Raw genomic sequence first — 23701 nt, forward strand, 5'->3', positions numbered from 1 at the left:
GTTCTTTTATCCTTCCACACCCGCTGCGGCCATGGTCGGGAGTATTCGTTTAGAGGGTGGGTTGAGCCTGCTGCTCCTCAGATGAAGGAGCGCCAGGGGCAAGCATCTGCAGGGAATTGAATTAGCCATATTCGCCGTCTGAAATGCGAGTTCAAATAAAAACAAAGGATGAGCCCATTTCCCCCCTCCCTGGCGATTTCGACGCGACAAAAGATTTTTCACCATCGTCGTCATCGGAAAGTATCGGAGTATCGGACAACAATAAAAAACACAAAATACAAAAGTGATATCCGCGATAAAAAAAAGGTTACATACCTCATTAGCACCCTTGATCATACCCTGCTCACGCTCCAGCTGGATATACTGCTCCTCCTCAGCGTAGGCAAGAGCCCACGGGACACCAAGCAGGAAAGCACTGGTGCTGAGGATCCAGAGCGCGCGACCGCTGAAGGAAATGCTAGACTTTGCGAGGGAGGTCACGTATGAGACTGTGTTGGTGGCTTGCTTGCGGGCGGAGGGAGGAACAACGTCTTTCAGGGCGGAGAGACGGTCGAGCAGGGACTCGCCCTCGACGTCATAATCAGACTCGACGGAGACTTCGGACTCTGCAATTGACAGACGTGTTAGATTTGAATTTGGAGGCTGAGTGTGCGGCAGATGAATGGATGGATGGATGCTAACCGGTATCGGTGAAGTCCTCGTCCTCGTCGTCGGTGGCCAGAAGGATGTCGTGCTTGCTGGGTTGAGGCTTCTCCTGGGCGAAGTGCTCGTCCTCGACTTCGGTAAGCTTGACCATTGTGAATGTGTGGGGGTGTTTGGTTTGTTAGGATGGGTTGGCGACGGCAGACAGGGAGCGAGGAAGACGTGAGGTGATGGAGTGAAAGAGTTGAAGTTGACGGAGTTGATGGAAGTTCGGGCGGATCCAACTTTTTTCCCGACCCCAAAAGCGGTAAGGACTGTAAGGAGCCACCTGTCTGCGAAAACAAAACAGCACAGGACGGAGTACTTGTCTATAATTTAATTCCATCTAATTATACTCTTAATTTCAGAATATCGCCTCTTGCAACTTAAAATATTGTACATGGTGCCAAGACAGCTATCTAAATACATAGAGTGAAGATATCAATCTCTAAAGTCTTTTGCATACGGTGTAGACCCATTACCTCCTCCCCAGCTTCCACCTGGCTATCCGTTCCTGGATCTCATCCCAAGGGAACGGCCGCAACTTAAAGCCCTCCAATTCACCCTCCTGCAACACAACGGTAGGCTTACCGGTGCCCTGGCCCTTATTCTGGACCTGGCCACCAAAGACCTTGCGCGCGACGCGTCGCAAATCCTCAACAGTGAGCGACTCAATATGCTTGCACATTTCCTTGACTCCGATCTTGCGACCGTGGACTTGCACCTGGCGGCCTAGATCCTCGAGCTCGACCATGCGCGATTCCAGGTTCATCAGGAGCGACGAGCGCAGCTGGTTCTTTGCGCGGTTGACTTCCTGCGGCTGCAGGGCTGTGTATCCGGTGTCGAGGGTGAGGGACTGGAGTTCGCGGCACATGACCTCCAGCATCTCTGTGGTCCGGGTGGGGCTGCACGATGCGGAGATTCCGAAAATACCGCTGTCGGTGTAGCCGTGGTTGAAGGCGATGCAGCTTTCGACCCAGCCGTGCTGGTTGAGGACGTTGGTGTACAGTCGAGAGTACATTCCCTTTCCGGGACCACCGGCGGAGAAAGATCCACCGCCACCTAGGAGTGTTTGGAGGGTCGCAAGGGCGTAGATATCGGGGTCTGAGATGGGGAGTGCCTCAAAGGCTAGGTGGATGTAGCTCAGTCGCGGGAGCATGGGGTTGGCCGGGGGAGGGATAGGAGGGAGAGTGAGGAATCCACCGGTGTAGTGAGATGGTTGGTTCAGGTCCAAATTCAACGACGACTCTAAAGGCGAGGCAGTGTTGCCCGACCCGAATTTCTTCAGGAAGGGAAGTTTGGAAAGGAGACTCGAATCAGAGGAGGCAGCAGCGGGCGCAGACGCCGCAGTCGATGTTGGAGTAAACTGAGGGACAGCCGGCATGTGCTCTCCTTCAGACAAAGTCGTGTCGACTCCAGCACCAGAAAGACTGGGCCCGTCTTGCGAGGTGGGTTGCCGCATGTCACCAAATAGCTGCTCGGTGAGCTTCACGGCCTCGTGATGCGGCACACCGGCAAAGGCAACGACCATCCGGTCCGGACGGAAGAAGGCCTCTCTATATTTCTCCACGACCGACTTGTCAATCGCTTCCAATCTCTCACGCGGACAAAGCAACGGGTGTCCTAGCGTGTTATCCTTGTAGGCCGCGGTATGCACCAATTCCGGCAAGATAAGCTCGGGTTTCGCCCAAATCTCAGTAATCTCGTACTCCGCGGTGCCAAGCTGTTGAAGAACCTCTTCGTCGGTATTAAGAGGGTCGCGAATGGTATCCGCCAACAACCCGAGCGTTGTCGGGACAGCCGAGTTGAAGCTGGCAGACTGGTACATCAACGACTCGCGCGACGAGGCACATTGGATATTTCCACCTAGTGCCTCTAACGTCTCAATCATCTCGTCCGCGGTGCGGTTCTTCGTTGACTTGAAAGCCAGACGGTCCATGATATGGCTCACACCTCGCAAGCTCTCGTCTTCGTAACGAGATCCGGCATCGACGTAAACTCCGACACCAGCGAAGGGACCCGGGAGGGATTCGGTGGCGACGCGGATTCCATTTGGCAGCGTGGTGATTTGATCTAGCTCAGCCGGGTCCTATTTAGTCAAAAAAACAAGTCAAACAGTCAGTCCAGCTCCGTTGATAGGGAAAAATCGCATCGGCTGTTCTTACTTTGGATCCGTTATTGACGGTGCTGAAGCCTCGAGAAAGCGTACGGGGAACCCGGGTAAGGGGCTTGGTGGACTCGACGGCCCGCAACACTGAATGGCGCATCTTGCAAAATGTGCGTGCCTCTAGAATGGAATTTCAATCCAGAAGCTCGATGTTGCGTCAAAGCTGCAGTCTGAAGGAGATTTGGCCGGCCGCAGGATTCGGAGCGGATGCAAAATCGGCTTATCTAATCATGTGCTCTGGCAAAATCTCCCACGTCATTGCGCCAGTTTTTGTATTCCGAAACTCTTGCATTCATCTACATTAAATGGAGCTATATTTTTTTTTATACATCTATAGAAGAATCAAGGATGTTGAGCCGCCCACGTCCGATACCAGTCGAGACACGAGGCATTCGCAACACTGGCGCCAATCTTGATGTTGAGCCCGCATAGAATCTGCTTCACGGAGTTCTCGACTTTCTTGCCATTTGACGTCACCGGAATCTCCGGGCAGACGTCCACGATGCCTGGCACATGGCGTGGACTGAGTTCTTTACGGATGGTAGTCCGGATGCGCGATGCAAGACCCGCGGGCAAAGACTGGGCGCCAGATGCCAGCTTCACAAACAAGACAACCGTCTCGTCCGTATCTATACCTTCTCTCCTACGCCCAACGCAGAGAGAATCCTCGACTTCGTCTGCGAAATGCTTGAGAAGGATGTTGTAGATTTCGGCGCTGCCGAACCTAACGCCAGCTGGCTTTAGGACACCGTCGCTTCGTCCGAGCATAACCACTCCTCCGGTTTCCGGGTTTACGCGCACAAAGTCGCCATGGTGCCAGATTGAGGGACCAAAGACATCAAAGTAGCTCTTGCGGTATTTTTCTTTCCCGGCTGGACCAGGCGGCCAAAACATGACGGGCTGTGCAGGGAATGGCCGGGTGCAGACCAGGTCTCCCGGCTCACCAGATGAACTGATGTCATTACCAGCGTAGTCGTAAACGGCAACAGCCATTGCCAGACTCCGGCACTGGATCTCTCCCTTGTAGACGGGAAGGATTGGACAGCCGGAGCAGAAAAGAGAGAGAATATCGGTGCCACCCGTGATAGAGCCTAGCATGATATCCGGGTGAATAGAGGAGTAAACGTATTCAAAGGTGGAGGGAGCAAGAGGAGAGCCAGTGCTGTAAATCGCCTTCAGGGACTGTAAGCTCACGGGACGGTGAGGGTGCGTTGCCGGGTTCAGCGCGGCCTGCTCTAGCATCGAGAGATACTTGGCCGAAGTTCCAAAGTGGTTTATCTGGAGTTCTTCGATCAGACGTGGCATGGCCATCTCTCCATTTCCTCCTTCGGGGTCTAGTGGACGGAAAGGCGAGCCATCGTAGAGAACAATAGTAGCGCCGCTGGCCAGAGCAGATACCAGCCAGTGCCACATCATCCAAGTGGTTGTGGTAAAGTAGAATAAACGGTCTCCGGGACGGACATCGCAGTGAAGCACATGCTCCTTCTTGTGTTGCAACAGTGTTCCCAAAGACCCATGTACAATAGGTTTCGGGGCTCCAGTTGTACCGGATGAGTACAAAATGTAAACGGGATGCTCCGGTGGGAGGCTTGCAAATTCAAGTGGCGCTGAAATATTGCTAGCCGTAGCAAGGAATTCGGCGTATGTATATGCTTTCCCTTGGAGGGGCAAAACCTTTTCAAGGTTGATCTGGAGAGATTCCACCGTTGGGAAAATGACGAGCGCCTCTAGCTGAGGGAGCTCGGAGATGATCTGGCTCGTTTTGGCAGCGGCGCTGTGCACTTTACCGTTATAGAGCGAGGCATTATCGGCAAATAAGATCTTAGGCTCGATCTGCTTCAGACGTTCGAGAACAGCATGAACACCTGTATCCGGAGATACGCCAGTCCAGAAAGCACCGATGGAAGCTGTCGCCAGCATTGCGACTACTGTGTTGGCATGATTTCCCAGAAAACCCGCCACGCGGTCACCTTTCTGAAGGCCGGCCGCTTTCAGCGCATTAGCACACTGGCGGACGCGCTCCCTGAGCTCCTTCCAGGTGATGTACTCGCGGTCAGCCTCAGTGGCGCCGATCACCGCGACTGAGTCCTCATCAGGAGAGCTGGCGGGGTACAGAAGATTCTCAGCAAAGTTCAATGTTGCGCCCTCGAAGAATTGAGGCCGCGGGAACATCAGCGTCTCCGAGCCCATGACCTGTATAGTTAGTAATAGAAGCGCAGATTAGAGGTTGAAACTTTGATACTAAACTCACATGGTTGTAAGATTTGTGGGCCTTGACGCCAGTATACAGCCAGACATCCTCCCAAAACCTCGCCGGCTCCGAGATGCTCCAGCGCCAGAGATCATCGTAGTTGTTCAATGGCACCCGATGCTTCTCCACGGTTCTTTTCAGGAAATGGTAGATTTGTGTGGACTCAGGCGCAGAGTGCCGCCAGAGCTCGTGGGGACCAGAAGACCCATTAGTGGACATTTTGCAGACGCCAGTTGCTCTTGTTATTCAACGTGACAATGATGCAGGAAAGAAGTCCGTGGGCGACGGAGAAGGGGGGGAGCAGAAGAAAAGAACGGCGGCATGCTCATAGTTACCGGGTGCTCGCGATACCGGCCTTTCCTGTTTCGGATAGCGCCTCATCCCCGCCAATTTCAGTCCAGATGCTTCAATGACAGCCAACCCCGCCAATTACTGGCACTTCTGGCCTCTGGGCCTATTATCCGAATGCGGCTGTCATCTGGGCTTTCCACTTTTATATCACCTCTTCTTTCGCTGTGCCATTGAGGCTCTGCAACATATTCACTGCCCGAGGCAATTCTATACGGGCGGGCCACAGCGGCCACAGCGGCCCGCCGCGGATATACTGGAGATTTGTTGGGCTCAACAAGATCAATTCACTTAGAAGTTGGAAGCTGGTCAATGACACTATTAATTCATTCACCTTGGCTGATTAGTACCTCTCAAACCATAACAATAATATGGGCTTTTCACTACTGCCCTTTGCCTGATTATCTTCGACATCCTGCAGTACCCAGTAGTCCAGCAGTAAGTAGTCGGGTACTCTAACCTCTGCACATTAGGGTTAGATTTCATAGTGGCGATTGTGCAACCCCACCATCGTGCTGTTTTTACTAATTGTAAAGGCACTGAAGCAATACTGATGCGAAAGACAGAAATCTTGATATCTCCAGATAAAGCGCACGCATTTCGTAAAGTAGAGGACAGACTTGGTAGAAGTGATAGAGCCGCGGGTGGCAGGGCTATCAAAGACTTATTTACTCTGCAGCGTTGTGGACAGCTTCACTGGATTCGATTTCGCTTGCGAAAATCGGGGCAGGTTTAATTGCAAAAGTTTTTTCCAACCTCTCTGGTGTATTGCTATCAAGAGCTGAATTTCTCCACTTATAGCTGGTTGGCTCTCTCTATATCGAGGTCCTGGGCTGCTGCTTATACACTCCATAGTCGAGGTCACGGCTTTACTCTTTCCCGACTACATACGTACTTAGTAACCCATTAAATAACATTGCAAGAGTCCGAGATACGATCGCTGAGAATTCTCTGGGTTTGATAGTCGCTCATTAGCTCCAACAAGCCACACGGTGACACGGGCCATAGTACACACACCACTCATCCACTGATAATCCTGGATCCACAAAATGCCGATTTGCCTTTTCTTTGTGGGTACTTGGACTCTTGGTATTCAATACGTATAAAGAAAATATCCAAGACTATTAATATAAATCGCAACCTCTGGATGGTAAGTAAATAGGGTTTATATAGTAATAGGTTTTACATCGCAAACCCAGAGCGAAGCAGGGGTGTAATTAAGCCACTCTTGTTTAGAGTTAAGTAGTAGCATGCAACGCGACTCAGTTGGTTTCGCTCGCTCTGGAAGAATTACTTGAATTAACTTAATATAACGTGATCTCCGAAACAGGCAGGTATAGACTTAGCCAGTACCAGTACCATCATATTCATGCCCATCCCTTGCATAACAACAGTATCCCTGGCCCCAACATCTAACTTAGGTATCCCGCTGGTGTCCCCTGTCCAGCCGCGCGAGACCATGCATCTTGAATATTCTTCACATGTCCTCAAATCAGCTGCCACAAACCCTAACGCGGGAAAGCCATCAACCACACACTCAGTCAGGCACTGCGGCTGAGGATCAACACGATTCCACACAGCAAGCCCCATAAGTTCCATCACTGAGCTGTACTTCGGGGGAACCGGTGGGGAAGGATATCATGTGGAACACGAATCAGAACATAAAATCGACGAACTGGTCAGAGAAATAATAATAAATAATATCCGATCTAGCTGGTGTTTATTAACGTGGCGCACCTGGACTCTCAAAGTCGAAGTTGATAAAGTACTTACTGTCACTTGTGACACTTGCCGCCTTTGGCTTTCCGAGGTTGGAATTTTGCATTGGAATGCTTTCTTCCATAGATTACTTTTGTCGAGGACAAGCTTTGCGTAGTGAGACAGCTGTGAAAGTGCGAAGTCCCGCCGAGCCCAGGTCTCTGGATCACCTGGATCAAGCGCCAGGCGATCGATCAGCGATCTACACTGCATCCCAGCACGAACTATACTCTATAGGAAATGAACTCCGTATTGCTTTGAATTATTAGCCCCGATTTCTCTTCTCTGGCGGGGCGTATTGGAGCTCGATACCTCCCGACATACCAATGACCCTGCCAAAAAAAACCGGGCCCGTGTGCGAAGGAAATAATGAAAAGAAAACATAAATCGCAAGAACCGACGATGCAGGAGGCGTCCGAAAAAAACTGTTCTCAGTTCTCACACACGTACTCCGTACCTAGCCTACCATGATCCTCAGGAATGCCCTACTCCTGGGCATTTGGGCCGGCCTCTCCTGCGCAGGCGCATTGAGACGCACCGCAGAAAGCGCAACAGTCACTCTCGCTCACCCCCAAGCCACCGTGTTAGGAAACGCGAAAGGCAGCGTCGAAACCTTCAACGGAATCCCATATGCCGAGCCCCCAACTGGATCTCGTCGACTGAGGCCTCCGCAGCGCCTGACGCGGTCTCTGGGTGTTTTTGACGGCACAAAGTCTGCGGCGTCATGTCCCCAGTTCCCTGCGTCCCCTGAAAGCAAGAATTTTCTAGAGAAGATCGTTGGAACCGTCGCGAATCTGCCCCTTGTCCAGGAGATCTCGGGGCAGTCGGAGGACTGTCTAACGATAAATGTGCGACGGCCAGCGGGGGTTTCCAGCGATGCGAAATTGCCGGTGTTTTATTATATTTTCGGCGGTGGATTTATGGTAGGAAATCGTCCCAGTGGTGTGTAACTGCAGACAATATACTAACGAGTGCAATGACTGTCTAGGCCGGTTCGTCGTCGTCGGTTGATGGGGCTAGTATGGTCGAGTACGGCGTGAGCATCGGGAAGCCGTTCATCTTCGTCGCAGTCAACTACCGCGTGGGCGGATTCGGGTTCCTCGCAGGCAAAGAAATTCTTGCTGATGGCGCGTCGAATCTGGGGCTTCTTGATCAGCGCCTGGGTCTCGAATGGGTGGCAGATAATATTGCGTCCTTTGGGGGCGATCCTGAGAAAGTGACCATTTCAGGTGGATCAGCCGGAGCTATGTCGGTGCTTGACCATATGGCGTTATTCGACGCAGATTACAGTTACAAGGGCAAGCCGCTGTTCCGGGGCGCGATTATGGGCTCTGGGAATGTTTTACCTGCGGAGCCGGTTGATAGTGCTCGGGCGCAGGGGTTGTATGACACTGTCGTGGAGACAGGGGGGTGTGCCAACGAGACGGATACACTGGGATGTCTGAGAGGGCTAGACTATCAGGACTTCCTCAATGCTGTCACCGCACCGGCGGGCTTTGTTTCGTACAGCGGGATTGCGTTTTCTTATCTCCCCCGTCCGGATGGCCATATCCTCCCCGACAGCCCTGATATACTCGTTCAGCAAGGCAAATACGCCCCGATTCCCTTTATTGTCGGGGACCAAGAAGATGAGGGAACGATATTCGGTCTCTTCGCGCCTAATGTCACAACCAGAGAAGATCTGATTCGCTACTGCAATGAGTCTCTCTGGCACAGCGCCACCGAAGAGCAAATCACCGAGCTCGTGGACACATACAATACCGGTGCCGCCGCTGTCAGAGAAGGCAGCCCATTCCGCACAGGGGAGCTGAACGAGGTCTTCCCTGGGTTTAAACGCCGCGCCGCCCTAATCGGCGACACCTTCTTCACGCTGTCTCGAAGGGCCTTCCTAGACGTCGCGAATGACGTCCACCCGGAGGTCCCGTCCTGGTCGTATCTTTCCAGCTATGCTCACGGCACGCCCATCCTAGGAACCTTCCACGGGACTGATATGCTGCAGGTGTACAACGGCTTTCCTGATAACGTTGCTGCGAGAAGTACGCGTACCTACTTCATTAACTTTATTCATTCCCTGGACCCGAACGCGGACCTGGCTGATGAATATCCGGAATGGCCGCGGTGGGCGAAGACCAGGGAGCTGGTCAATTTCGCCAGCGACAAGACGACTATCCTGGCGGATGATTTCCGGAGTGATAGTTACAACGTTATCAAGAAGATTCGTGGCGCCTTGCGGCTGTAAATGAGATAATGAAACTTTATATCGGCTTGTTATTGTGGTTTAATATGTTTACGCATCCCAACTATACTTAGTAGCGTAGTATCCCGAATATGGGAGGTTCAAATCAACAGTAGTTGAGTAGGAATGATCTGAAAGCGTCCTTGCTGTAGTTCAATGAAGGTAACAAGTAGCAACAGTGTCCCGGTTAGGGCTTTACAGTTCGCCTCAATTCCGCTGTCTACAGATTTAAGGACCGTTTGTACAACTCTCCAGGAGACTGGTAGAATCAATCTAGTACTACCCTTATTAAATACAGTATTTAGCAACGAACAAACAATTCGTGGATTAATTGAAAGAAGGTGAATCTAATACTTCATCTGAACTCTGCCACCATAGCAAAACAAGCCCTTATATCGAGAGAAAGAACGCGAATACCCAGGAAGCCAAGTCTTCCATAGTCTATAATGCTTCATATCCAGCCTCCCCACCTTTAAGCTTCGTAATGTCACGATACGGGAAATCGTCGCCAGGAAGCTCCGAATTCCTGATCATCTCGTATCGAAGCCGGAAAAAGGGAACCCAGCGATCCACCCCCTTGGGACGACGCTTGTCGCACAGATAGTCCCAAGCCAGTTGAAACCTGGGACTTAGCTGTTTATGATACGACTCAGGCCTATGGGAATCATTCAGTGCCATCCTCATATAATTCCATAGCTGGTCGATGGGCGAGCGGCCGGGAGTATGGAACGGGAAAGGGCTGAAACCTATATCCTTCATAAGCAGCAAAAGAACGGCCTCGGTGAAGGCTGCCGGTCTCAGAATCTTGACTGCGCGCTGACGAGACCATGGACCCGAGGGGCCCTTTGGGAGTCTCGCCGGCAGTCGAGGGTCCGTGGACAGCGTTAAATGGGGGTCTTGGGGGTCCGGATCACCCAGCTTGAGATCTGACATCCACCAGAGGATATCCTCCTTCGGAACAAGAGAAAGCGTCATTTCTGGGCCGATGTGGAAGTGAAACTCCGTGACAAAGTGATATTGCCCGGTGGTTTTTAGCAGACCGGGGGTTTCCTGTCGATCCACCCTCCACTGCAGACAATTAGCATCCTCGCAGACATGCAGTCCATTTGCCACGAGGACATCGCATGCCTTTTTGATTAATTTCGCACCGATTGCCAATTCGACCTCGGGGATTCCGAAATTGTCTCCAGCGAAGGCTGCCGCTCCCCAGCCCCAGGGGATGCTGGGGATTCCAGATTCCTCTAAGAGCAGGATTGCATGTACCGTGAGCCTAGAACCGACGGTTGGCTCTGGTGCGGTAACTAGGCTATCCCAATAGCGAGCCTTTTCCGCCGGCGACATGGTAGCTAAAGATGTAGTTGATTTAGACATGGTGATCAAGTATGCTCGGTAGAACTAACTGTTGAGTAACTGCTCAGTCATAGTGCAGCTGGTTGACGCTTTTATATCTTGATACATTCACACCCTGTTCGTCAGACAGTGGCTATATGAAAGTGGTACACAAAGGATAAAGAGATCATCATTGTCCATGATATATTGAGGGCAGTGAATGCTGGCTTCCTTCCATTGTTAGACGGTCTAGTATAATTCCAATAAAGCGGGTGAACCTCCCCTTCCATATTATTCTTCCAATGCCTTTGTCCTGAAAAGACTATTTCTTGTCTTACCTTTTCTTTCTATTGTTCACCATCAAAACATCATGTTGCGAGTTAGAAAAGGAATACATCTTCTCATAGAAATCATACTATCGTCCTTTGACAAAGACATTACCCATTCCCACCGCATAAAGTGACATACTACTACTACTACTACTACTCCGAATCAAAATCTGGAGACAAAAAAAAAAAAGTCAAGTTAAATGCAATGAAAATATAACAAAACAAATGCCCTAAGCAAACAAAAATAGCGTTGGAAATTAGCGAGATCTAGTCTTACATCACATCTCAAAAACTTGGAGCAGCCACTGGTCGGTGTCAGACCGTCCACACAACTCCTCAACAGGACAACGCAGGAATTCTCGTTGGACATCCGTAACCGAGACAAGACCGGTTACTGGATCTACCAATTTAACCATAAGTTTGACGGCCTGGGAAATGTCGATTTCGTAGTAGTCGGTGCCGCGAAGGCGCGCGGACCAGAAGCGTGAAACCATCAAATCGTACATGTTTAAAAATGGGAGGAAACTCCCGGCGTTCGCGACTGGTGTCATCGATGATGAAGTTATCCAAGGTAGCTTCAGTTCGGTAGAAATCAATATATTGCATATAGTATATGGACACACTCATAACTTACCGTATCCTTGTGGTGGAACCTGATAGGGACTCCCCTAAACACTGTGCGAAGTCCATAGCCGGGATTGTTATCAATGGTAAATATTCCAGGAAAACGCCTCTGAGCAAGACGAGCAACGTGCACATTGGTACCGGCTTGGTAATCGCCGCGTAGGTTGATCAAGACATCAATGCTCTAACCAAAGGTACCGGTCAGTGCTAGAGTCTCACGGGAGCTGAGAGGGAGGAGGGGACACAAACCTCTGGATTGACTCCGTGGAGATATTGACTGGCAGCTATACCTCCGATGAGTAGTGCCGTGGCAGGTTGTAATTCAGGAATCTGTGACAATGTTTGGAAAAGTCTCCGGGCAGTCTGCCTGAGGGATGCCATGATGATGGTTTTCGGTCAAGGGATATTCAACGAAGGCAAAGAGTGGAATGACAGCGGCCAATTTCCTGTGGTAGATTGAGCAAGTAGTGTAAAGGGAGAGTCGACGATAATGATAGCTAATACATGTAAGGATGTGTGATTTATGTCTAGGAGAGGGATAGTAGAAGTAATGGACGATGATAACTGCTTCGTCTCGATGTAGATAAAAAGGAGAGTAGATGATAGATGGTGGTGATCAGACCCAGGAGGTTGAAATCAACTGCACTTTTATAGCCACCAACTCTTATCGAGCATGTGTTTGAGTCTTGTTTTCATCATCGCCATCAGACAGGTCACGGCTGGGTGAAATCAACGATACCAACGCCGGCCGGTCCCTTGTTTTCTCTTTTGTTCAATTGCATCATATGTGCATTTTCCATTCATGATGGATGCCGCTATCCGGGTTCTGGCAGTAACAGTCCTTTATACTTTATTCAGCTATTACATGGCGTGACGTGGGCTTCCGGAGGACCCTTGCCCACAGCTCAAGCATCAGCTTGAAACCAAAATTCCGTACCAATCGAATATCATTCATTCTTGGCGATTGCAGAGAGCTTGGAGAAATAGCCTCGCCAGGTGCAAACAGTCCGGCAATGTGCCAATGTGAGCCTTGGAAAGCAAGCAGCTTGGGATCCAGTTTGCAGTGCCGGTACAAACCTGACTTCTCCCGATACCACTCTTGGAAAGGCAATGCAATTCCATCACATAGCCTAGAATATTGAATATTCGCTCGCAGCCTTTTTTTGATCCCAGCCAGATTATCTGGGGGGTGATGGCCTTGAGCCACCAGAAAGCGAGTATCTTAAGCAGTCAAGCTAATACCGCCAATTATACGCAGAAGTTTGGCCTGGGCTATGGGAACACGTTCCAGGGGCCGCGAGACAAGCACGAGGTCACTTTCAAGGTGTAGAATCTGTCCGTCATAAAAAGGTTAGGCGCAAAGCCCACCCATCATACCTAACCAATAGGCAATGGAATCCAGCCATGGAATGGTAGCCATATTCCAAGGACAAATGTGCTCTAACGATCAAATTATTGGCTGTTTGCATACGATCGGAAGATGCACGAAGCCTGCATATCCTGCATACAGGACGCACCTGAACATCAGGTTTTCAGAACAGCGACCCAGGTTCAAGACTTTGAGCATCAAGCTCAAAGAATAGAGCATTCCAATCAATAGAATCCATCCCGCTGTGGAAAGTCTCACTAATCCCACTCCAATAAGAAGACTGCGGACTGAGAAGGCCCTGTTCAGCAAAACAGTCTATCTCACATCCTAGGTTGGGGTCTGATTCTGAAATGCCACTTCCCGCTGCATCCAACACAGCTGGCTGCTCTGGATTGAAAGAAGGCCCCTCACCTTCGCCCGTATTTGAAATCCCGGTAATAGACACTTTATGCTTCTTGATAACCCGCATAAAGGACTGCAGCAGCCTCCCAGCAATGGAAGAGTCATTCTTCGCTGTTTGCAGGATACTGCAGGCATCAGCGGCTTCCCTTTTGCGCTCTTCTTCCTGGCCGCCGTCCTTGTAGAGGCAAACATCTAGAACGAACACGATAATGGCCATGCACAGGCAATGCACCGAGCCTGCCATTCGGAACCGGTTCGGGAGGAATGATATAGATTCTTTTTCGAAGAGTCTCTCGCTGCGGATGACGGTTCGAGCCGCCTGGAGGCATACTTCCCGTGAGTGTGCGTATTTCGGGTTGACGGAGCCTCGGGCGAAATAAGGTAGATGTAGTCGGCATTTATGGGCGTGGGTGAGGCTGTTTAAGATGTATCTCTGGACTATGATTCCTGGGGTGATGTTGGGGTTGATTTTTGTGAGGTCTTCTAGGGAGCCTCCGTTGAGGCGGAAGAAGGCTGGGAATCCCGAGATATAGTCGTCGGTCTTTTTGTCGTTTGCGAGTACTGATTCGTAGTTCAGGGGCTCAGAGCTAAATAAGGGGGTGTTGTCTGTGAGTTCTCGGCAGATTTCACCGAGTCGGGTTCGTTGAAGTGTATAGGAGACGTCGGTAGGGTAGTCTATCGGTCGTTCCACGATGTCCTTTCCCGGGAGCAGGTCGATATCATCGATATTCCTCGGCTTCTTCACCAGCATTTGACGCGGATGAACGGTATATGTCCCCTTTAAAGGGCCCTCATAATGGGAAAGAACCCTAAATGGTCAATCTCAGCCAGCCATCTTACAACAGAAAGCTTACCAGTCTGTGGTGACTAGATACCACCATACTCTTCTTCCTATCTCAGCCTCAACTGTATCGCTTGCTCTATTTTCCACATCCGATCCATTGTTCTGGTCTAGTCTGTGAAGTCTCAGTTCTCGTGCACCGGTGATGGCCGTTAGGATTAGGCTGCGGTATCTCGACGATACACCCTCAAGGTTGCAGACGACACTTGATGTGATGATCCTGGCTTGGACTTCCTCTAGGGAAGTATCTGAGGCCCGAGAAGAATATTCCAGTAAATCAAGTGCCGCTTTCAGAAAAACAAGAGTACGACTTTTTACCTCCTCCGCCGTTAAGGATAACAATATGCTCGGATCTCTGGCTGTCCACGAGTAAAGCGTGCTCGCGATGATACTTAGGAGAAGTGCTATATGTGCAGGATTGGGCTGCATTCCCATATGAAGCGCTTCGTGGAGTCTCTCCATAGTCGCTCTCACAGAAGGTACGTGGATGACATGGAGGAGATAGGTAAGTTCCTTGAGATATTTTTCCACCAGACATTTGGACTCTTCATATAGAGGAATCCAAAAACACTTTGTGGCCTCTTCACTTGATACAATATCTGAAGAGTCCCTGGCCAGAATTGATGTGGCGCTTTGGATCTGGCTGATTGCACGGGTCTTGAACACCACCCCGTCTGGTGCGATCGTACTCTAAACTCGATTAGCAATTATCCCAATCAGGTTCCTGCTTAACATACTGATAGGCCTTGAATGGAACATTCCACCTCCAGCCAGCGAGCATCTTCGGTGGCGTGCTGCTCTCTCCCGGGGCTTTGTGACTGTGCTGGAGTGCGTTCCGAGACCGTCTCAGCAGAATCGTTGTCTTTGCCGAGCACAATATCTTCCAGCCGCCGAAGACGCGCGAGGACATCCAAACTATCAGCACCAGTGTCTCTAGTCGTAGTCTCTGGCTGCGGTTCAGCCGGCTGAGAAGCGTACAGCTGGCACGCGATGCCGCGACTGGTGCAGTTCGGACACGGAAACCGGCGGCTGCATCTGAGCTTCCTGGATCGGCAGAAGTGGCACGAAACAGGCCTCTTCCGCGATGATCTAGTACCAGGACGGTCAGGCGGCATAATTGCTGTCGGCACGATGAGCTGCCGGAACCCTGGTGCAGGATTGATGGATGGAAGTGGATGAATTGGCGTTGAAGTCGTCGGGGATTTTGTCCGCGGAAGTTCCGCGGGGATGACGGAGCTGCCAACTATAAAGACAGGGCATCAAGAGGCATCAACCAGCACTTTATTACAGAAATATCTCATTTACTGTTGAGTATTTGCAATGGATACTATTGTCTCTCAAATTCAAACTCTCGCTCTCGAGGCTGGCCCAGCTGACAAGGCCAGGCTCCAGAGTGTCCTTCGCCAGGCCTTGTCCGAGTTGGAGAGTCCACAAGATACTCTGATTCAGCTATACAATGGAGTGAGGCTAATTTCTGGGTATTTAATTGCTGCAGTGGCTTGACTAACCTAGCTCCTAGCATCTACGCAATGCCGTTGTCCGTCTAGCTATCAGCGCTGGCCTTTTCCGATCGCTTTCCCAGAGCCAGGATCCTTTATCAGTCACCCAGCTGGCAAAACAGTCCAATGCTAGCCCTCAGTTGTTTGGTTAGAATCTTCTTGTTCCGAAATCTACGGTTGTGTAGCTGACTATACCTGTTCTATCTGGCTGGCGATATAGAAAGAATCCTCCGTTACCTGGCATCGAACAATATAATCGAAGAAGTCGGGCATGGACAATTCAAACCCAACAAGACAACTCATATCCTGGCAGACAAGAAGGCAGAAATATTTGCCAGCCATTCGTACGTCTTACTCTCACAATGTCACTATTCGAATGCTAATAGAGTTACTTGCAGCTTCGACTTCACCAGCCGCATCGCCCAAGCATTCCCACAATTTATTATCGAAAACAACTACGAAGACGTAACTGACGGCACCAAAACGCCCTTCCAGAAGGCTTTCGATACCGACCTCCATTGCTTTACATGGCTTGCCCAGCACCCAGAGCAAGTAGAAGAAATGCAACAGGTGATGAAATCATTCCGCTCAGGCGATTGGATTCAAGGATTCGATGAGCTCGAGAAGGAAGCACTTGACGCACAACAGGATTCAGAAAGTGTATTCCTTGTGGACGTTGGTGGCGGTTCAGGCCATCAGTGTATCGAGGTGAGAGACAGGTATCCGGGACTCCATGGACGACTTGTAGTCCAGGACCTCCCAGAGGTCGTCAAGGAAGTTCCCGAGATCCCTGGGGTGAAGATAGAAGCAAATGACATGTTCCAGGAACAAAAGGTCAAAGGTAAGAAATACTCACGTTGATTTCTAAAACTCTCCCTGCTGACCTTGTCAAGGAGCCAAATTCTACTATCTCCGCCGCGTCTTCCACGACTGGCCCGATGCCCAATGTATCCAGATCCTGCAGAACCTGCGGTCTTCTATGGCTAGTGACTCGCGGGTTCTCATTGATGAAGTGGTCTTGCCAGAGACCAGTGTCCCTTGGCAGTCCGCTATGGCTGATCTGGCGATGATGATCTTGCTGGGTGGGAGGGAGCGAACCCAGAAGCAGTGGGCAGCACTTGCTGAGCAGGCAGGACTGCGGATTGCGTATGTCCATGCGTATAATGATCCTGTGACTTTTCATTCTGTGATTGTGCTTGAGTTGGACCATGTCTAGCCTGGTCTATTCAAAGATTCTGTAGATACATCTCCCAATGGCAGATACTGTCAGATAATTTTGCAATATGATTGTAAAGACTTATATCTTGGATATTTAAACAAAATCCAGAACACCCTCTGGATACAGCTGCCGCTAGTACTTCGCGGGATCATACTATTCTCATGCTGAATCCATTACTTAACTCTTCTACAGTCTGGATTTCGAATGTGGTCGGACATATTTCCGAACTCAATGCTTTACTCGGGATAAGCTCCAGCTTGGATCATATGGTGCTTCGGGCTATGGTCCCCTACTTCGACGCAAATAATGTGTCTGTCCGCTATGAATTCGGTTTTGGGCTTTCATATACCACTTTCGGTCTGTTCAATGCAGAAAGTACACGCATTGGTAACGGCGCCGTCACCGCCAGGCCTAATGCTGACCTTGATAGAGCCCCTGGTGGAACCCTAACCTATTCAAGCCACTATATAACGTGTCTGCCTGTGACCAGCACGGGTGCCTATTACGGTGCGCTCAGTTATATGTGACCTATCCGGGGGCTTGACAAGGTTTTTTTGAGAGTGGCCAGATGAAGACAGTTAGCTTTGAGGTGACGAGGCGGGATTTGAGTTACTGGGATGTTGGCCAGGGAAGAGTTTGTGCTTAATATTGGGTTTAGTGGGATATCAAGCAAGTAGTCAAGATAACGGTAATTGCAATAGTGATATCAATTTCATGTTTATTTTCAAGGAGTGAAGACTGCAATTTCCTCAGAGTGAGACGGAGTGACAGACCTTGCAGGCTGCATAATTCCTGTGCGGCGCATAACTCCGCCCCTTTCAACAAAACCTGAAAAGATTCCAGGGGCGGTAATCTATCGCCGGTGACGGTATCAATACCACCGATCAGACCCACCCGGGCGGCTTTTTCTGCCTCGCACAATATCACGACTCCCGATGACGCCTAGACTTACGGTACGGTACCATGGATCCGAGCTCCTGAAAAGTTTCAGGAGACTCGATCGATTCTTCTCCCATCCGCCGGCGATGCTCCTTTAGCTCTTCGTCCTCCGCTGATCTCCTCTCCCACTTTCTCACCATCTCGGCCATACGTATTTGACAACTGTCGTCCGCCATCTAGTGAATAGTGACATTTTCATCGATCTATCCACGTTGCCGGGGCTTCCGCAGCTTCCAGCCGACGCACGTGCCAAGGTACGCTACCCGAACAAGATTCAGTCTTGTCGGCTCCGAGACAGCCGGGCTGGCTTCAGCTCAAAGTCTCCTCTTCATCACTTTCTGTCTTCTGTCCTTGAATTCTCCCGCTGACCTGTGCCCGTCCTCAGTCTTCAGGTTGATATTATCGGATCTGTTGCCATTTACTCGTCGTGAACTGGAAATCAGGGACCCGCCACAATAGGGAGTTCTACACACACCGTGTAGCTCTTCAACCACCTACGTGCTTACTTGCCAGGAAAGCGCGATAGACAACTCCCACCGTGCGCCATCAGCGGTGCTGTGACCTCGTCCGCGTTTACTGGGCAGTTTTCTTGCGATGCCGCGTCGACCCTCCAGCACTTCGTCCATCAACGACCCCTCCGACCCCTCGTCCTATCCCTCCCCCTCTGGAAAGAGCGGCATCGCCATCAAGGCACCCAAGACCAACCGCCTCGCTCAGTTTTTCTCGACCTCTCCCAAGTCCAAGGCCGAGCCCCAAACTGCGCGAGCTGCCCTCCAGAACGCCAGTGGTACCAATCCCGCCGCCCCGCCGATCAGCTCCGCCTCACTGTCCTTACCGACCATCTCGCTGTCTACTGCGACTGCGGACAACCCAAACATGAACGAACCGCCTACAACGCTTTTTCAACCTCCGTCACCGGAGGAGGCTCGCCGTCTGACCAAGCAACATGCCCAGTTCGGGCCCCTCGGTCACCCAAGCCATCGGTATTCCAGCCGGCATCCCGGTGGCCATTTCCCCGAGCCCGTGATGGACGAGCCTCCTTATTATTATCTGATTACTACGTATATTAGCTACCTGATCCTAATTGCTTTTGGTCACGTTCGTGATTTCTTCGGAAAACGCTTCCGCGAGGAGAATTATCGCCACCTGAAGCCACGGAATGGCTATGCGGCCCTCAACAGCGATTTCGATAACTTCTACGTTCGCCGCCTCAAGCTTCGTATCAACGATTGTTTTGAACGGCCTGTCACCGGTGTGCCCGGAAGAAACATTACTCTCATCGACCGAGCGACTGACGACCACAACAAGAACTTTTACCTGACTGGCACTACGACCGACACGTTGAACCTGAGCTCCTACAACTACCTCGGGTTCGCTCAATCAGAAGGCCCCTGTGCGGATATTACGGAAGAGGCCGTTCGCAAGTACGGCATTACGCCCGTGAGCACACGCGCAGAGGTTGGTACACAGGACCTGCACATCGAGCTCGAGGATCTAGTCGCCAACTTTGTTGGTAAGGAAGCGTCCATGGTCTTTTCGATGGGTTTCGGTACCAATGCAAACATCTTCCCGGCTCTCGTTGGCAAAGGTGACTTGCTTATCTCCGATGAGCTTAACCACGCCTCCATCCGGTTCGGTGCCCGTCTATCTGGAGCCTCTATTGCCATGTTCAAGCACAACGATATGCGTGATCTAGAGTCAAAACTTCGAGAGGCTATTAGCCAGGGTCAGCCCCGTACTCACCGACCATGGAAAAAGATCCTCATCGTTGTTGAAGGTCTCTACTCTATGGAAGGCTCGATGTGCAATCTTCCCGGTCTTATTGAACTCAAAAAGCGTTACAAGTTCTACCTCTTTGTCGACGAAGCACACTCAGTCGGAGCCATCGGACCCAATGGCCGCGGTGTTTGCGATTACTTTGGCATCGACACCAAGGATGTTGACATTCTCATGGGTACATTGACCAAGTCATTCGGTGCTAACGGGGGCTACATTGCCGCCGACACCGCGATGATTCACAAGCTCAAGGCAATCAACTCTGGCATGTTCTATGGAGAATCAACAGCGCCGGCTGTTATCGCGCAGATTGTCTCGGCACTTCGACTCATCAAAGGTGAACTTATTCCAGGCCAGGGTGAGGAGCGACTGCAGCGTTTGGCCTTCAACTCTCGATACCTTCGTCTTGGGTTGAAGCGTCTTGGCTTTATAGTGTACGGTCACGACGATTCGCCAATTGTCCCTGTTCTCCTCTTCAACCCTGCCAAGATGCCGGCCTTCTCCCACGAAATGCTGAAGCGAAAAATCTCCGTTGTCATTGTCGGTTACCCTGCGACGCCTCTGGTTTCCTCGCGTGCTCGATTCTGTGTCTCGGCTGCTCACACAAAGGAGGATCTTGACCGTATCCTGACGGCTTGTGACGAAATTGGCAACGTCCTCCAGCTCAAATTCTCTACTGGGGTCGCTGGCGGTGCTATTCCCTTGACCGACGACATGGCACCCCCGCCGGAGAAGGAAGTCCAGTGGCAGCAGAAACGAAACCCGACGATTGTCCCTCCCAGGTGGCGCATAGAGGACGTCATTAGGCGTGGTGTCCAAGATGTCAAGTCACCTCTGTTCTAAGTGGACTCTCTTTCCGTGATGTCAATTGCTTGGCTTCATCATAATGACCCATTTTGCTATGTCGATTCATGCCCTCATGGTAAACTTGGCGCTGTGGTTCTGCATCTAGGGGAAGCCTTCGGTGGCGTTTCTGATGCGCTCGGTTGATGCTGGTCATGCCGCCTCGTGTCGAACGATATCAAATATTTGGTGTATTACCACCCGCAACAATCTCGCTTCCTTGGTTGCCTATTATTACTTTTGAAACTGTTCAAAAGAAACGCACCACCCTACGAAACACTATAACATTATTATTTTTCTCTTCTCTTCACACCTTGGGTTTGCCCACTTCATTCGTTGTTATTTATAGACACCATTGCCGGTTCGTGTCCGCCTACCAAGTGCTGGGGGTTAGAGGCGAGCCCTCGCTGGTTACTGTTTACATACTTACTGGGTTGCTCAACTACTGTACCTAATGAGACTCATGCACGGGTTGGGAGTACGTGGATTGCCTTCGACGACCGCTTGTCGTTCGAAGTCACCTGATTATTATCACTATTTAGTATTATTCTAATTCAATGTCTCATTATCTTCGCCAAATTTGTATAACCACTAGTCGCTATACTGCCCAAAGCACTTCAAGTATAGTAATTATCTAATATTATTAACGCCTACATCATATCCATACTATGATACTAGTAAGATAAGAAGGCCACTGCATTCCAGGAATGTTTCTTGGAATGGTGGCTGGCTGGGCTTTGAGTTGTACAAGACCCTGTATCCGTATGAGTATACAAATCCAGCTCGTATTCGGCTGGAACTCCACTGGTGGCGTTCTAGTAAGTATGTTCAAGATCAGTCGTGCCACGCGATCTAAGTACGTGTAACAACATACGTAATGACATGGAATTATGATAGTCATTCATTCATTGCTATAATGAAACGTACGTAGTAAGTACTGTAAGTAGGTAGTAAATACCCCGAATCCAATTCCATGGCAGGTATGTATCCAAAAGCAAAGGCTACTCAAGGTGCGGTGCATCCAAAAACCACGCAAACGCAAGAAAGACAGGATAAACAGGAAAGTCAACGCCGGTGTATGGTAAATGTATGACCCATCTGATACAAGCAAGTAGCACCAACGACTGAAAGATCTATGCCGAATCGCGCCGTTCGTCTTCCGCGCAATGCACCATGCAGAAAGGGAATCTGACTCTAAACCCAGAACATGGGATCCAAACAGAAAGAAAAAGACGATTGCTAATTGAGACAGCACCAAGTGCAAAAAAAGAAAGCAAAAAGACAAGTATAGGTCATGACGTCGTTAAATTGCGTGATACAACAGTCGGTGGTAGTCTGTACAAGTAGGTCACACCGCACCGTAGTGCTGTCGGTCTTCGTTAAGAAGAGCCTGGCCCTCAGCGCTGGACTCTGGGGTTTGTTTGCGCACGGGAGAGGGGATCCAGCCTCTCATCCACCCGTGGACTCGCTTCCAGCGGCTTCGTCCGCGCTTGTGGTCTTCAACATCGATCACGGATTCATCATCAGAGCCGTACATGAGGAATTGTACACCCATGAAACCGTCCAAGAAGAGAACACCAAAGGCGCCGAGGAAGAAGGGGATGGCGCGGCCCACCCACTCTACTCGATCGTTGCCGTCGGCGTCTGCCCATCCGCCACCGCCGTATGGAGGCAAGTCATACCAAGCGTTTGGATTCGTTAAGAGAGACGACGAGTAAAAGAAGTTCCCGCCAAATGCAGCCATAAATAGCAAGGGAGACAGGCCGGAGGTGCTCTTGCGACAGTAGTTCTTGTACAGCTGTGGAGGTCGCGAGCCGAGATATAGAACCGTGGACATCCAAGAAAAGATGCTGCCAAGGAATTCAAGGGTCAACCCCGAAGAAGGCGGAAGTGGATCAACGTCGGTCGGGGCTGCGTTGGCGGCCACAGCGCAAAGCATCGACGCTAGCAACACAGTTCGTGCGGCGGAGTTTTGAACGCTCAGGCCGCCGCCGGATCGAACAATAGCTCGCCGGGAAGAACTCAGGGTCTCTTTTGAATAAGACGATGACGCATTGTTAATGGTGCCGACAGATTGATCTTTGATATCGCTGGTATCCTTCGAATCTGAACTAGCGCCAACTTGCGGTGACAGACCGTTCACGGTGTAATCGTCCTCGGAAAACGAGTAGGCCTCGATGACATTCGGAGGGGCAGCGCCGTCATCGTGACCAGAAATAGTAGAATAGTCGTCGCCTTGGCGCCCCTTGTAGTGAGTATACCAGAAGAACTGGAATACAAGAGCTATATCAACTGACACATAGTAGCCCGCAACGATCACCTGCCAGGTGGCTTGCCGGGTAAGAAGAGCACCGAGCAGGTTGCCCATATCACCGAAACACCATATAATCAAGAAAAATATAGATAGCCCGGAAGTCGACTGCAGTTGGAAGTTCTTATAGATCTGAGGAAGCTGGGCGAACAGCCATGATACAATGCTCAGCGTGCCGAGGGTCGACGAAAGCAGGGCAAGTGGGGTGGGGAGGCATATGTGGAGATAGGACGAGATCGTAGCGAGGAAGGGCGACGTAGGCTCACAGTGCTGTGGAAGAGATTGGGCGACATAATCTATTAGAGGAGGAGGCATGTTCAGAGGGTATTCTGCAAAGTATACGCAGGAGTGGGAGGTTCAATCGACCCTCCGGTGGGCAGAATGGCGGACGCGACAGACGGGCGATAAGACGCTGCGGAGGCGAACGATAAAGGCGGAGACAACTAACAAAGAGCGAGTCTAGATGAAAGACGACGATATAAAGAGTGAGAGGGGGGAGACTACGAAGAGGAGAAGACGAAGAGGAGAAGGAAGAGGGAGAGACAATCAAGAGCAAGAGAAGCCGCATTCGTGGAGCGGCGAGTCATCCCCCTTCAGTTGGTCACGAGAGATCGGGGGCTGATAAGAGCCAAATCGGGAAGACCTGATAGTCAACCTCCACCGCCTGTGATTGGCTGTTGTTCAGGCAGAGTCAGGCATGACGGAACCCTAAATAGATTAGTCATTCTTCTTCATCCAACCAACCAGTTAACTGCAAGTTGACGATTACTGTATTACAA

At 50.7% G+C, this 23701-nt stretch overlaps 9 protein-coding genes across 9 annotated transcripts; 3 read left to right on the forward strand and 6 right to left on the reverse strand.

The window, feature by feature from the left end:
• Positions 1-49: 49 nt before the first annotated feature.
• APUU_50651A (mitochondrial import receptor subunit TOM22) lies at positions 50-796 on the reverse strand (the record flags this gene model as incomplete). Its single annotated transcript, XM_041705671.1, has 3 exons — positions 50-106; positions 316-605; positions 682-796. The coding sequence occupies 3 exons, from the start codon at positions 794-796 to the stop codon at positions 50-52; spliced, it is 462 nt and encodes a 153-aa protein (XP_041558134.1).
• A 363-nt stretch (positions 797-1159) lies between these two features.
• On the reverse strand, positions 1160-2948 carry MAS2 (mitochondrial-processing protease subunit alpha; the record flags this gene model as incomplete). The annotated part of the gene is made up of 2 exons (XM_041705672.1): positions 1160-2770; positions 2847-2948. The coding sequence occupies 2 exons, from the start codon at positions 2946-2948 to the stop codon at positions 1160-1162; spliced, it is 1713 nt and encodes a 570-aa protein (XP_041558135.1).
• Positions 2949-3190: 242 nt separating this feature from the next.
• On the reverse strand, positions 3191-5318 carry APUU_50653A (acetoacetate--CoA ligase family protein; the record flags this gene model as incomplete). Its single annotated transcript, XM_041705674.1, has 2 exons — positions 3191-5041; positions 5100-5318. 2 exons carry the CDS (start codon positions 5316-5318, stop codon positions 3191-3193), a joined length of 2070 nt encoding a protein of 689 aa, XP_041558136.1.
• Positions 5319-7672: 2354 nt separating this feature from the next.
• APUU_50654S (putative extracellular lipase) lies at positions 7673-9444 on the forward strand (the record flags this gene model as incomplete). The annotated part of the gene is made up of 2 exons (XM_041705675.1): positions 7673-8128; positions 8194-9444. The coding sequence occupies 2 exons, from the start codon at positions 7673-7675 to the stop codon at positions 9442-9444; spliced, it is 1707 nt and encodes a 568-aa protein (XP_041558137.1).
• Positions 9445-11377: 1933 nt separating this feature from the next.
• Positions 11378-12104, reverse strand: APUU_50655A (uncharacterized protein; the record flags this gene model as incomplete). Its single annotated transcript, XM_041705676.1, has 3 exons — positions 11378-11674; positions 11734-11907; positions 11973-12104. 3 exons carry the CDS (start codon positions 12102-12104, stop codon positions 11378-11380), a joined length of 603 nt encoding a protein of 200 aa, XP_041558138.1.
• A 1151-nt stretch (positions 12105-13255) lies between these two features.
• APUU_50656A (uncharacterized protein) lies at positions 13256-15450 on the reverse strand (the record flags this gene model as incomplete). The annotated part of the gene is made up of 3 exons (XM_041705677.1): positions 13256-14303; positions 14349-15025; positions 15073-15450. The coding sequence occupies 3 exons, from the start codon at positions 15448-15450 to the stop codon at positions 13256-13258; spliced, it is 2103 nt and encodes a 700-aa protein (XP_041558139.1).
• Positions 15451-15655: 205 nt separating this feature from the next.
• Positions 15656-17050, forward strand: APUU_50657S (uncharacterized protein; the record flags this gene model as incomplete). The annotated part of the gene is made up of 5 exons (XM_041705678.1): positions 15656-15796; positions 15855-15981; positions 16055-16178; positions 16233-16675; positions 16728-17050. The coding sequence occupies 5 exons, from the start codon at positions 15656-15658 to the stop codon at positions 17048-17050; spliced, it is 1158 nt and encodes a 385-aa protein (XP_041558140.1).
• Positions 17051-18586: 1536 nt separating this feature from the next.
• Positions 18587-20611, forward strand: lcb2 (putative serine palmitoyltransferase 2; the record flags this gene model as incomplete). Its single annotated transcript, XM_041705679.1, has 1 exon — positions 18587-20611. One exon carries the CDS (start codon positions 18587-18589, stop codon positions 20609-20611), a length of 2025 nt encoding a protein of 674 aa, XP_041558141.1.
• A 1348-nt stretch (positions 20612-21959) lies between these two features.
• Positions 21960-23237, reverse strand: APUU_50659A (PQ-loop repeat-containing protein; the record flags this gene model as incomplete). The annotated part of the gene is made up of 1 exon (XM_041705680.1): positions 21960-23237. The coding sequence occupies one exon, from the start codon at positions 23235-23237 to the stop codon at positions 21960-21962; it is 1278 nt and encodes a 425-aa protein (XP_041558142.1).
• Between the last annotated feature and the right edge of the window lie 464 nt (positions 23238-23701).

The sequence above is a fragment of the Aspergillus puulaauensis genome, chromosome 5, assembly GCF_016861865.1.
Source record: "Aspergillus puulaauensis MK2 DNA, chromosome 5, nearly complete sequence".
Classification (NCBI taxonomy): domain Eukaryota; kingdom Fungi; phylum Ascomycota; class Eurotiomycetes; order Eurotiales; family Aspergillaceae; genus Aspergillus; species Aspergillus puulaauensis.